Below are 13,137 nucleotides of genomic sequence, written 5' to 3' on the forward strand. Positions count from 1 at the left end.
ATTAAAATCTATAAGTATTTATAAAGATATTATAAAAAAAATTTTTATTAAGCTAAAATATTTAATATAAAAATATTTATAAATTATAAATTATATTTAGTATTTATTTTTATATTAAAAAATATTAAATATAATAGCTTAATTATATTTAAAATTATAATTTTTATTAAATTATTTTAAATTATTTTTAAATAAGTATTTTAATTATATTAAAAAATATAATTTTAAATATTAATTATATTATTTTAATTACTTAATTATAAATTTTAATTAAAAATAATTATTATTAATTAAAATTAAAATAATTCTAATAATAATATTAATAATAATTATAATTCTATAAAATAATTAAAAATTATAAATATAATTAAAAATATAATAAAATATATATATATATATAACATACTTAATAAGCAAGTGTCACAGTCATACAAGTGTCACAAAATACCCTATAGTGGGATTTTCTCTTTAAAGAGAATTCACTTAAAAAATTCTAGAAAATTTAATTAAGGCTAAAAATAGCTAAGACTTTAAAGTTAGCTTATTAATACTAGCATAAATAATATATATTTTTATAGAATTTTTAAAAAAATCTCTTATAAGGTAGTTTAGAAAAAAGTATATTCGTACTATATAAATAGCTATTTCTCTATAAAGGAATTTTTTTTAAAAATCTATAAAAATCATTTCTATATTTAATATTTAGTTAGATTTATAAAAATACTCTTTTTTACTTTATAGCTATTTTATAATAGCTTTTAGAAACTTTAGGTTAGCTATTTTTAGGTGCATAGTATGCTATGATACTTACTTATTTGTAACACTTGCTTATTAAGTACATTATATAAATTTAATATTTAATTTTTTTATTAAATTACTATATAAATTATTTATTATTAATATAAATAATTATTTTATTATTATCTTATAATATATTAAAAATTATTTATATTTTTTTTATTACTGTCCCTCCCTTTAAGCATTACCTTACTTTTAAGTATGCATTTACCCACTATTCCCACCGCTCTTCCCTTTACCATCACATCCTCTGCCATTATCAACAACCCGAGTTAATCAACGCCCATTTACTTCGCGGGCGCTCCATAAATCACGATGTCTATCCCGAATGAGGCACTGCAAAAGGTATGCATTCCCTTCCCTTCTTCTGCTCAATGCCGTTCTTCTCCAGACCGTGAGTCAGCCTCCAGTGCCACCTGTTTGCTAATGCTCGATCAGTTGGTGCGGGAGATCGAGAGCCAGGCTATTGCAGCTCAGCAACAGATCGGCCTGGCTCGTACCCAGATGACTGCTAAGCAGCGAGAACAGCGCCTCGTTAAGCTGACTCTGAGCGAGATGGCCAGCTTGCCTGAGGACGCCGTTGTCTACGAAGGTGTCGGGAAAATGTATGTACCCTGCCCCGAACCCCCGCGATATAACCCATCATCCATTCCCAACCCCGCACCAGCATTTTTCCGTGGCCTAACGTCGGTGGTGTTTGTTTGCGCCTGCTAGGTTCGTTTCGCTTCCCGTAGACTCCCTACGACAGAAGCTTGAGGGTCAGACACAAGGTCTGGAGAGTGAGGTGGACAAGCTGAGCCAACGCTTGCTGTATCTGGAGACAACACATAAGAACAGCCGCGAGCACATCGAGCAGATGCTCCGCGCCAAATAACTTAAGCGCCAGGATGCTCGCCACAGGTTTGCGTGTTCCATACCTACCCAGGCTGCCTCTTGGCTACCTCTTGGTTCAGTCCTAGCCGCTGCTTCTCCACGTCGAGTCACGTTGGGTGCCGAGCCGCCGACGCCCTCAAATGCAGAAAAAACTGTTTCAATTGCCGCCCACCTTCTCGGTGCCGCCATGACTCTTGCGTCCCCAGCCCTACCGCTGCGCCGCACACTCTGAGCCCACTTGATACCGACGTGACCACCTCGACCAGGGTGGTTTTGCAGTGTGGCTTTCTTTGGACGGCCTCCCCTTCACTCGGAATCACCTGGATGGCTGTGCAATATGCAAGACGCACGACAGGCAGCCAATGCGACTTTGCAGATTTGGCCCCCAATGCTCCTCTCATCACAATGACCACAATGACTTCATGCTTGTTACACTCGGCCTCCAGCCTCCAGCTCCCTCAGCGGCCTTCGACATGTACATAGTTTCTCTGATCATCTCATGAATTAAGCAATCGTGGTCATTCTCTGAAGCTTGTTGATTTCACTTCAGTCTTGCTCACCGCCGGTTTCATCGTCCGCTATTAACATCCAGATCGTTCCCTCGGCCCAACCATGCCCGATAAGCTAAAAGACATTTGATCGACTAGCGCTGCGCCTTTTTGCATCTCGCACTTCTTCGAGGGCCAGGGACCATGCGTTCAAGCCGGATTTCAGCCCCCACCTGAGTTTCAGCCCCGCCTTCGCATGTCCAGCCCTACCACGGTCCCATGCCGCGACGGAGGACGCCCTGTGTCGGTCGTCTGCTTACGCCCTCCTACTTACTTCTTTACTCTTCTCCTCCCCTCCTCTTGTTATCCTTCCTCATATTTCTACTCTTCCCATACCTTGAAGGTCTCATCCCAAGCTCTTCACCAAAGCAACACGCCGCTTTCCAAACACAGAGACACATCGTCGCCTTAGTCCTCTCAGCTGCTTGCTTATCAACAACCTCCCACCAACTTCACATCACTTTCGGTCTTGGCTGCCTGGAACAATGAGTAGAAGCAGCTACAGTTACACTGACTCCGACGACGAAGACTACGACATCCACGTCCGTCGACGCGGCCCATCACCGGGTGGTGTCCGCTATGTCTCGGGTGGGCAGCGCCCTCACAGCTACTACGATGCACCTGCCGGCCCTAGTCGCCTCGGACCTGATCGCCTCACCACTGTCATATCCCGATCCAAGTCCCGTGAGCGCTCCCGGTCCCGTGACCGTCGCACCAGTAGCCCTCCACTACCAGCTCCCGTCATCATCAACAACCGAATCTACAACGACTTCTCATCTGACGACGATGACGACGATCGCCGAAAGCAGGTTGTGCGACGATCTTCCCGTCGGCGTCGCTCGCACTCTCGGTCTCGATCGGGTTCCTCATCATACGTGGCGCAGAAGGAATGGGAAGTAGAGCGAGCCCGCAAGGAGCTCGAGGATATGCGCCTCGCTAGTGCCCGCGAGAAGGATGAACAGAGAATGGTCAAAGGCTACCGCGAGGAGTGGGAGGCTGAACAGTCTCGCAAGGAACTGGAGAAAATACGTCTTGCCAGCGCTCGAGAGAGAGATGAGCAGCAATTGATCAAGGGCCACCGAGAGGCATGGGAGGCCGAACGATCCCGCAAAGAGCTGGAAAAGACGCGCCTTGCAAGCGAACGTGAGAAGGATGAGCAACGACTTGTCAAGGGCTATCGTGAGGAATGGGAGGCTGAGCAATCTCGCAAACAGCTTGAGAAAGTCCAACTTGCCAATGCCCGCGACGATGATGAGCGTCGCATCGTGGAGAAATACCGCAAAGAGGAAGAGTTAAAACAGTCCAGACGTGAGTTGGACGCGATGAAGGAAAAGGAAGCCCGAGAAGCAGAGGAGGAACGCCTCATGAAGGCGATTGATCTGAAGCGACTCCGAGCAAAGGATGCAGCCAAGGCGGAGAGCGACCGCCGCGAGAAGGAGGCTAACGACGCAGTTGAGGAGTATAAGAGAAAGGAGCTACAGCGCGCCATGGATGAGAAGAAACTCAAGGACCAGAAGGAACGAGAGGCAGCCGAAGCCGTTGAGAGGTACAAGCGAGAAGAGAAGGAACGCATCGCCAAGGAAAAGGCTGAGAAGGAGGCCAAGGAGAAAGAGTATCAGAAGCGACTGAGGGAAGATCTCGTCAAGTCTGGGCTTGACGATGAGGCAATAGACGCCATCATGAAGAAGGAAAAGATCAAGAAGGAACCTTCGCCCCAGCCACCCTATCGCCCCCTACCACATCATGGGATGGTTCCCAACATGGGTCAGATTAGCCATGTCCCTCATGGCGCTCCTGTCCCTCATACAGGACTCGTCCGTCCCATCACTCACCCCAACCACGTCGTCCACACCAACCAGGCTGCCCCTATGGCCGTCGCCCAAGGTCCCCGACCGACCTACACTCGCATGGCTCGTCGACATCTGTCGATTGAGTCATTGCGAGCCTACGGGGTTGAGTTTGATCTCGATGACGTACGTATCCCTTGTCCCTTGCCCATCCCAGTTTATGCCAGACCTCGAACTAACATTTTCTCGAGGATCCCGAGTACGTCCTGATCAAGCGTTGGGTGCCCGAGTGGGAACAAGATCAGCTGTGGAAGCACACCAAGTACATCCGCCAGAAACGCGGCAAGATGCTGATGATCGAGGAGAAGAAGCATGGCAGAGACGACCCGGAGTTTGAGTGGGTGCGGAAAAAGAGTGACAAGAAGGAGCGTCGTAGAAGCAAGTCGCCGTCGCTCTTGATGTATTTGGCTGGGGCACGCCCGGCTTAAACCTGAAAGGTCGGATTGGGTACGAGTTGTGAAGCTTGTTTTTTTGTACATGCAGTTCCTGAGCGCTAGCCATCTATTTTATATATGAGATGAGTTGTTGTTACAGTTGTTGTACAAATACCAATTCACCTGGCCCGGCGAATCAATTCCTCATAGACAGTCCACGCCAACGCTGAACTCATCGCCTTTCGGCTCATACGCAGTGCAAGACCATCCCAAAGTGAACGAACGCCTTCTTGAGACACCATTCTATACCAAGCATGCCAAATATTCCTATACTCCTGTGGCTGCAACTGGATTCGTGTCTTAACTGCATCGAAGGGATTGGAGACAACCGAGCATGCTCCGCCGGCGAGCATGGCTGAGGTGAAGTTGACAGAACTAGCAAGAGTGGCCTGCATCTTGGTCGGACCGTCACCAGACGAAGCCCCAGGCTTTGCTGCCAGAGAGCCCAGCTGTGACTTCAGCATCTCGTAAAAAAGCACATACATTCCAGCATAAGGTGCATCTCGGAGTGCTGTGGCGCCAAATCCTGAAAAGAAACCACGCCACCCATCTGTCCGCCGGATATCGAGGGCTGCAGATGCGAGGGACGGATACGAGTAGAGGCTGGATTCAAACCGAACCTTGATGACGGTCAAGGGCATCAATACAAATCCAGCAAATGTCCTCGCAATGGCGCCTGATACGAGGTTGCCAGAGTTGGTGAGTGATGGCAGGGCGGAGGAGCCACCCTGAGTCTGGAGCCGACGTCCCAGGATGCCCGTCCGCTGGGCGTGCTGGCGAATTGCATTAAGTGAAGTGAAGTAAAGGGCTGAGCCAAAGCCCGTTCGCAGGGCAGATGGAACAGTGCCTCTCCAGAGAGACTGTACCAGGCTTGAAGACTGCCTGATGTCGCGTAGCGTGGCGGTGAGTGATGAGCCTCCAGACTGCTGAACCCGGGTCTTGAGTAGGTCTAGAGGCTGAAGAATGACCGCAGAGGCAACTCCGGAGCCAAGGCCGGAGACAAAATGGCGAGCTGGGTGGTCATGTCAGGGAAAAAAGCGACCAGACAGATCGAGGCCGATGAGCGCCGGGTGTGCCGGTCGCCATTGGTCCTCATTGGAAGGCATACCTGAGTTTGCTGGCCGTGAGGCCCGTTGCTCAGTCATTGGTGGGGATGCAACGGCATCATTGTGCTGCGCTGGGGAACTGGCAATTGTGAGGCCCATGGCTAGTCGCAGACTCCGGCCACATGTCGGGGAACTGATTGAGTGACGTGACAGGATGAAATCGGACCAAAAGTGTCAGACCCCGTTTCGTGACTTCACCCCACTTTGTTGCATCGGGCACGTGTGGATTGCATTCAGAGGTTGGCCCAAAAGACCATCTCAACTCGCGACGCTAGCATGACTGCCTCGATAGTCGCCTATGACTGATTCAAGGCGCCCAGCAAGAAGGCGATGTCGCTTGACCAGCTCAACCCACTCATCGACGCCAATGGAGGCGAGAAGCATTCCGAAATCAGCCCCCAGTCTGCCGAGACTACCCGCACAGTAGAGGACCTGCGTCAAAATGCTCTCCCTTGACGTCTGGTCTTTGACTGTGGGCAGATAAATGCGCAAAGTCTCGACGAGCATCTCAACGAGGTGGAGGGGAAATGTGGCCATTGGTGACGGCAACAATCGCAAGGGGTCGGCATCGTGCTCAGCTGGTGGAGCAAAGCTCGAGCTTATGCTCTTGAAGACAGAGACTATGCTGAAGCTATGCTCACGGAAGATCTCAATGAACCGCTTGAGATAGCGCTCGGTCTGTTGCCCACCAGACCATGAGCTAGCTGCCTTGTCCTGCCGAAGGCGTTCCTCGTCGGCAAGATCTCTGAGAGGTTCTAACGCTTCCAGTGTCGTCAAAAGTGTGGCCAAGCGACAGACCAAGAAAACAGCAGGGAGGGCATCCTCAGTCGGTGTGTCTGTAACCAGGTCTGGGATAATGCGCTTCAGCCAGCCGATCGTCCTAACAGCGGCAGCCAGCTTCAGATTGGGCGCCTTCAGCGTGCCAACGAGATCAGCTGCCATCTGGCGAATGGCAGCGTCCGCCTCCTCCAGAACTGATGTGACGAGGGGTGAATCTGGGTAGAGGGATGCCAGGCGACGGACGTGGGCATAGAGCTCGAGAGTGGACGAATGGTTGACGGGGGTGGCCGAGACAGCAGATGAAAGAAGCAGGGGCATCTCCATCACATCGACGAGGCGCTCCGAGTTTCGAAGGAGTAGCAGGGCTTGTTTTCTTCGAGCCAGCAACTTGCTCTCGCTCGCCTTTCCAAAGGCGGACGAGAAGTGCTCTGCCTGCGCATCAAGGCGAGGTACTGCTTGGACAAGATCGGAAGCTCGCTGGGCCAGTGTTGGCAGCGACTGCCGTAACGTGGCATGGCTGGCTGCCGACTCGACGACGGGTTTATGTGACCGCTTCGAAAGTGCCTGGACAGCCAGGAGGAGTGAGTGGGACGTCTGAGAAAGGACCTGAGGCTCGGAGGTTTGCAAGAAGTCGGACTGCTGTTCTGCAAGGTATATCAGATACTCCAATGCGCCAGGGTCAGCCTGCTGGTCAGGAGCGAGCAGGTCTCGCAGCGCCTCAGCCATGATGACCAAAGGGGTATGATCGTTGAACTGAGACGACCTCGGGTGGCCTGCAAGAGTGGGCGGATCAGGAAGCCGAACGACGCGGCCACGTGGAGTCGATCTCTGTCCGATATATGCGTGCCAGGTCCGTTTAGCCGCGGAGTCGATGAACTAGTGTAGCGAATGTGTGCTGCGTCCGTCGTGATTGTATCTGGTGCTCTTAACGAGTGAGGTGGCAGCTGGCAGCTGGCTGACAGGAGCTGGTGGGGTGGAAAGGAAGACGGTTGACACACTGCCACATCAGGTAGGTCCCCTGATTACCTAAGGCTGGAGCTGCCTCCCCAACATTGATACATTGCGTAGTTCAAGCCTATTAAGGACTAGAGGAACGGCCGCTAATGCCCAGAACGGTTGGGGAAAGGTACGAATACTGAAATAAGCTCCGTGATGGCTTGCGGCACACACCTGTACCCGTGCCTCTTCCACGTGAGGTTCCCCAACAGACGTGACCTCGATCCTTTTATACAGGCAGGCTGCCCGTTTTGTTCCCTGAGGCGCATTGCCTCGTCGCATTGTCTGCCTTTTTCTCTCTTTATCCCAGGCTTTCCCTCTTCCCTCGACTTGCACCTTGCAACCCTGACCGCGACCGCTTCTGCGCCCCCGATTGCGACCAAACCTAACCATGAAAGACCCATTCTTCCTCCCGCCCGTACCTTGGCTCGCCGAGAAAGCACAGCCCTGGGCTGACTTGCTCGATCTCCCCTCGCTACCGCTCCATATTCACGAGGTTCTGGCTGCTGCTCTTCTATACTCGGTCGTCTTCTGGCCAATTTCGCCATGGATATCGAATTTGCTGGCCCCGGAGCACTACTCGAAGCTCCCGCGAAAGCGACGACTGAACTGGGATGCCCACGTTGTTTCCATGGTACAGAGCTGCCTCATCAACGGCCTTGCTATTTGGGTCATGTTCACCGATAACGAGATCAAGAACATGACTTGGGAGGAGCGAATTTGGGGTTATACTGGTGCCGCTGGCTTCATCCAGGCCCTTGCAGCCGGCTACTTCCTTTGGGACTTGGTCGTAACCAGCCTTAATCTCGATGTCTTTGGCCTGGGAACGCTGGCGCATGCTATCGCAGCCCTGCTGGTGTACTCTCTGGGCTTTGTATGTCTTTCGAAACTTCCTGTGTTCTTTGCCTTTTGTACTAACCAGAATTCACTTCAGCGCCCATTCCTCAACTACTATGCCTGCGTGTTCATCCTCTGGGAACTGTCAACCCCCTTCCTCAACGTTCACTGGTTCATGGACAAGGTGGGCATGACGGGCACACGCGCTCAGCTCTACAACGGCCTCATGCTCCTCTTCACCTTTTTCACCTGCCGGCTTGTGTACGGAACGTATATGTCCTTCAGTGTCTTCAAAGACGTGTGGGCCGGCATTAACACGCACCCCAACGTCGAGGCGCTCACAACACCACTCATGGCATTCGCACACGAGGACTCAACGGTGCCTGTGTGGCTGGGTGCGGCATACCTCGCCAGTAACATCACGCTCAACAGTCTCAATTTCTACTGGTTCTTCATGATGATCCGGGCTGTTCGCAAGCGATTCGAGCCCTCATCAGACTCGCAGGACAAAACCCCAGACGCCCCAGTGACCGAGGCTGAGATCGATCTTTCTTCTGTGGGAACGGGAGCGGCCAAACTTTCTGGTGGACGACGTCGCAAGGCTTGAGTTTGTCCTTCACGGTGATTCCAATATTCATAGATCGCCTAGTCTTGTTGCAATCACGCACGTTTCTGGTTACTCTCTTTGCTTGGTCACTTAGATTCCTGGGGGCATGGTGTTTTGATTGCTTGGCACGGTCAATCGAGTTGCGGGGTTGCTTACTGATCTGCCTACATCGTTGGCACTTGGTTAAATGCCATGAGCTGTATTATGCTTTCTTCAAGGATATGCATGTTCAGTTCTAGAGCCAGGTGCTGTTGTCTATCCCTGTCTACTATGAATTGCGTCGTGAAAGTCAAGGGGTGGAGGGAGGTGCATCTGGTCGTCCTCGACACGATCATGTGCCGAAGCTTTCGTGGGGCGCCAGTCGCCTTGCCAGCAGACTCGCGCCTTTACATTCGCTCACAGCATTGCTTAGACACATAGATTAGTATAATTAGAAGAGACCGAGTCAGGCTACTCTGAGCCGGTCATTGATTTAGTATTACCATCGTCATACACACAACTTCTAGTAGGGTTGCCTGACAAAGACTAGATATGCATACAAGATGTGAAGAAACATGTCCAAAGCAATCGCCAACCATGACCAATAACGCGCCGCCAACAACTAGATGCTATGTATAGGCTTGCACGAGATCAAAATCCGAACGGGTTCTGGGGGGCTACACGCGATGTTAGCAGAGATTAGGGCCAGCCAAGGATTTAACTTACTCGCTTGTGCCAAGTTTGCTCTTCGTCCGGTTGGCTGAGGAGCAAGCTTCTTAGGCTCATTTGATACACCAAAGCGGACTGGGGGTGGTGGGCCGGTCTGCTGCGGCACCAGGGGCTGGGGGGTCATCGTGTTGTTCATCGTGTTGTTCATACCGCCCATACCAGTAACTTGGGGTGGCAGGCCAGGCATACCCGTTCGCTGGGGCTCGAGGGCCGGTGGCAGGTAGCTGTTGATGCCTCCAGGAGGGGCTCCGTACATAGACTGTGTGGCCGAAAACGATGGCTGGAAGCCTGTGGGCTGAGCCTGCATCGGTTGGAATTGGTTCGGCGCCTGCATTCCGGTCATCATTGGCTGCATGAATTGGCCGGCACCGGTAGGGAAGGGCATCATGGGCTGAGGGCCCTGTGGTCCAGGAAATCCGGTCATGGCAGGCTGCATCTGAGCAGTGTATTGCTGCTGCAGACGAGCTTGGGTTATCTCGTTCAGGCTCTGGCCAGGGAGTGCCACCTGCCCCTGCAACGCGCCCGTCATCTGGGGTACCATCGGTGGGGGAGCAAATCCGCTCGGTTGAGCTGTTTGCGGAGCCGACAGAGGCCTTTGAGGTGGTGGAGGCACAAGGGATGCCTGGTTCACTGATGCCTGTGGTGGAGCAGGACGTTGTCGTGCTTGTGCGACTGACGTGAAGAAGGACGGGGTGGCGCCGCCGAGGGGTTGCGTCGTAGGCACCGACGCTGCTGTTTGCTCAGGAGCAACTTCGACCTTGGGGGCTGGAGGGGTGGGCTCAGTCTTTGTAGGCTCAAGCGGTGCTGACAAGAGCGACAACTCCTTCATGGATCCCGTCAAAGCCTGTGTTGGAGGAGGAGAGGCTGGCGATGGTTCCGGGGCAGGCTTCGGGGCGGACTCGGCTGGGGGTTGCGGCTGTGATTGCGGTGGTGGCTGTTGCTTACTGGGCTTGACGTCCCAAGCATCATCGTCAAATCCTGAAGAAGCCGCCTGGCGAGGTTCGGGGCTCTTGTTCGCTGGGCTAGTCTGTATTGGCGACTTCGCATCCTCGTCAGCAGCCTTGGAGCCGTCTGACTTGGAGAAAGCGCTAGCATCAACGACATCGCTTGTCTGAACCGCCGGCGCAGGTCGACCCTTGCGAGTGTTGTTTCGTAGTGCACCACCAGGTCCAGAGAACAAACCCCCAGAAGCACCTTCGCCATCTCCCTCCGCAAAACTAACACCTCTCTTCCCGCCACGCGTACGGCCATACTTGGTGTCCAGGTGGCGCATGACTTTGATGATGTCGCCTTCGCGGAGGCCAAGAGCTCGGAGGGTGCTTGCATCGACATCGGACAAAACGCTCTCATCCATGGAATCTTTGATGAATGCCTGAGCGTAGCGCTCACACAATCCTACCGCAACCTCGCAGGACAAGAAAAACTGGAACCAGTCGTAGTCGGACTTGTTTTTCTCGATGGTCACACCGGCAGTGGTGCTAGATTCGGAGGACTTCTTCTCGGCGGTCCTAGCTCGCTTGACATCTGCCAGTGGCTTATCGTCTTCCAAAGAGATGCCTGTCAAGTTTTCAACGTACTCAAGGTCTTCACGAGACATCTTGCTGATGGGAACAGCAATCTTGACACCGTTCATCTTGTGCAGGTGAATCTTGCCGTCCTTAAGGCCCAGGAACTGGGCTTCAACACTGAAGGATCGGGATCGATCTGTCCAGGTCCGCACCTTGGACGAGTCTGGCTCTGGGAGGTTTAGAGTCAGCATTTGATGGAATCCATACTGCGCAAATAGGGGGTAACACGGGCAAAAGGGCGGCAGAAAGGACACTCACTAGGCTTGGACCGTGGCTGGCTGCTGCCATCGCTTCGTCCATTTTCTCGACGGCTCCGCTGTTGTCCCGAATTACTACCATTCTCTCTCGCCATGAGGCTACTGCCTCGTTTGGGAAGAGGCATTCCCGGCCCTACCTGCTGAGGTTCTTTGCTCGCCTTGATGGCCTCCTTAGTCAATCGAATTTCTTCGAGGCGGTTTTGCTCGACGAGCGACTTGGCAGAGTTGATGCCGGCGGACGATGACGAGATAGTACCGGTAATCTCGATATAGCTGCTTGGGACGACGCCTTCCTTGCCATTCTTAAGGCGGCGAACTTGCCACCACTCTTCGCTCTTGGTGTTGTCAAGGATAATAACCTCATCGCCTACGGCGACAGTTACCTCATCGTCTCCTTGGGCCATGAAGTCGTAGAGAACCTGACCCTTCTTTTGGCCACCACCACTGCTTCCCTGCGTGCCCGCCATGATCACCTCCCGGAGTCCTTCGGCACGTACAGCTCCGGCCAACTCACCCAATGCGCTGACAATCTCCTCGGCAGTGTCCTTGGCTCCTGCGTGGAAATCGACGCTCTTGCTTGGGCGGACGAGTTCCATGAAGACATGCTTCCCCTCCCGTGAATAATGCGTCATCCGGTCCGCAGTCCACTCCTGTGAAGGTCCGTCTGAAGCATGCTCGGGTGCGACCAAAATCACTCCAGTCAGAAGGTTAATTCCCAGTGTGGTAGGCATCTTCTTCTTCTTGCCCATAATTGAGATCATCTCATTGATATTGTACAAGTGGAAACCGCCAGGGGTACGCTCGACATCCTGACGTCGATTAGGATCTTGGTGGAAGTGCATATTAACTGGAGAAGCCGGATGCTCATATGTCGGAGACGGCGAAGCAGGCGCGCGCGGCCGAGCAGGGAGAGCAGGGGATCGGATAGGCTCGTCGTCGGATTCTGGGGGCTCGCTGAACGTAACGGAAGCGCGAGGAGGTTTCGGGGGGGCTGCAGACTGTTGAGAGGCTGCACGGGCATGCATAACACCCGCGAGAGCAGCAGCAGGACCCGCCAGAGCGGGTGCAGCGCTGCTCGGTAGGTCCGGAGATGCCGTCTCGGGCTCGGGCTCGGGGGCTGGAGCAGGTTGCGGCCTCGAAGGTAGAGCTGGGGGGGCGGGAGGCAACGACGGTGCTGGAGGTTCTTCAGAGCCACCGATCTCGATGTAATTAGACGGAACGAAGCCATATTCGCCGTCGAGGCCGGTGAGGATCCAGTCGGGGTCTGACGTATCGTACACCTCGAGCTGAGCGTCTTCGGGAAATGAGAGCTCCTCGTCGGTCTGACGCGTATAATCGTAAAGGGCGCGGGCGTGCTCTACAGGTTTGGCCTTTGGGGAAGGAAGAAAAGAAGATCAGTATCATCGTGATGGCACATGAATATGAGGCCCAGTCAAGGCCAACTCACCTGTTCAACATAGTTGTTAGGCACGAGGCCTGTCGGCTCGTCCTCATCGTCAGCGCCGGCCTTCTTCTTTGCTTTCCACCAGCCATCGTCGCCATTCTTGTCGAGGACGTAGAGCAGATCGCCGTCGTTGATTGCGAGCTCGCCCTCGGCCTGAGGCGCGTAGTCATAGACGGCCCGGTACACCCCCAGAAACCCCATGTCGGAGAGTCGTGAGTCGGCTCAGTAAGCTGCACCGCGGGCGGATGTGCTTCGAGAAGGGATCCGCTGGGAATTTGCTAACGAGCAGGGCGAAGGGAGGAGGGGGGACGAGTAGAAGCGGAAAGATGCGATG

General features: G+C 52.5%; 6 protein-coding genes across 6 annotated transcripts; 3 read left to right on the forward strand and 3 right to left on the reverse strand.

The window, feature by feature from the left end:
* Positions 1-1,113: 1,113 nt before the first annotated feature.
* On the forward strand, positions 1,114-1,672 carry NCS57_00044600 (uncharacterized protein; the record flags this gene model as incomplete). The annotated part of the gene is made up of 3 exons (XM_053050532.1): positions 1,114-1,143; positions 1,237-1,403; positions 1,513-1,672. 3 exons carry the CDS (start codon positions 1,114-1,116, stop codon positions 1,670-1,672), a joined length of 357 nt encoding a protein of 118 aa, XP_052919047.1.
* A 1,032-nt stretch (positions 1,673-2,704) lies between these two features.
* NCS57_00044700 (uncharacterized protein) lies at positions 2,705-4,494 on the forward strand (the record flags this gene model as incomplete). Its single annotated transcript, XM_053050533.1, has 2 exons — positions 2,705-4,192; positions 4,258-4,494. 2 exons carry the CDS (start codon positions 2,705-2,707, stop codon positions 4,492-4,494), a joined length of 1,725 nt encoding a protein of 574 aa, XP_052919048.1.
* A 125-nt stretch (positions 4,495-4,619) lies between these two features.
* On the reverse strand, positions 4,620-5,705 carry NCS57_00044800 (Mitochondrial glycine transporter; the record flags this gene model as incomplete). Its single annotated transcript, XM_053050534.1, has 2 exons — positions 4,620-5,512; positions 5,609-5,705. The coding sequence occupies 2 exons, from the start codon at positions 5,703-5,705 to the stop codon at positions 4,620-4,622; spliced, it is 990 nt and encodes a 329-aa protein (XP_052919049.1).
* Positions 5,706-5,864: 159 nt separating this feature from the next.
* On the reverse strand, positions 5,865-7,112 carry NCS57_00044900 (Conserved oligomeric Golgi complex subunit 8; the record flags this gene model as incomplete). The annotated part of the gene is made up of 1 exon (XM_053050535.1): positions 5,865-7,112. The coding sequence occupies one exon, from the start codon at positions 7,110-7,112 to the stop codon at positions 5,865-5,867; it is 1,248 nt and encodes a 415-aa protein (XP_052919050.1).
* A 661-nt stretch (positions 7,113-7,773) lies between these two features.
* Positions 7,774-8,826, forward strand: NCS57_00045000 (uncharacterized protein; the record flags this gene model as incomplete). Its single annotated transcript, XM_053050536.1, has 2 exons — positions 7,774-8,256; positions 8,317-8,826. 2 exons carry the CDS (start codon positions 7,774-7,776, stop codon positions 8,824-8,826), a joined length of 993 nt encoding a protein of 330 aa, XP_052919051.1.
* Positions 8,827-9,456: 630 nt separating this feature from the next.
* NCS57_00045100 (Actin cytoskeleton-regulatory complex protein SLA1) lies at positions 9,457-13,004 on the reverse strand (the record flags this gene model as incomplete). Its single annotated transcript, XM_053050537.1, has 4 exons — positions 9,457-9,482; positions 9,532-11,271; positions 11,361-12,729; positions 12,807-13,004. The coding sequence occupies 4 exons, from the start codon at positions 13,002-13,004 to the stop codon at positions 9,457-9,459; spliced, it is 3,333 nt and encodes a 1,110-aa protein (XP_052919052.1).
* Between the last annotated feature and the right edge of the window lie 133 nt (positions 13,005-13,137).

This window comes from Fusarium keratoplasticum, chromosome 1, assembly GCF_025433545.1.
Source record: "Fusarium keratoplasticum isolate Fu6.1 chromosome 1, whole genome shotgun sequence".
Classification (NCBI taxonomy): Eukaryota; Fungi; Ascomycota; class Sordariomycetes; order Hypocreales; family Nectriaceae; genus Fusarium; species Fusarium keratoplasticum.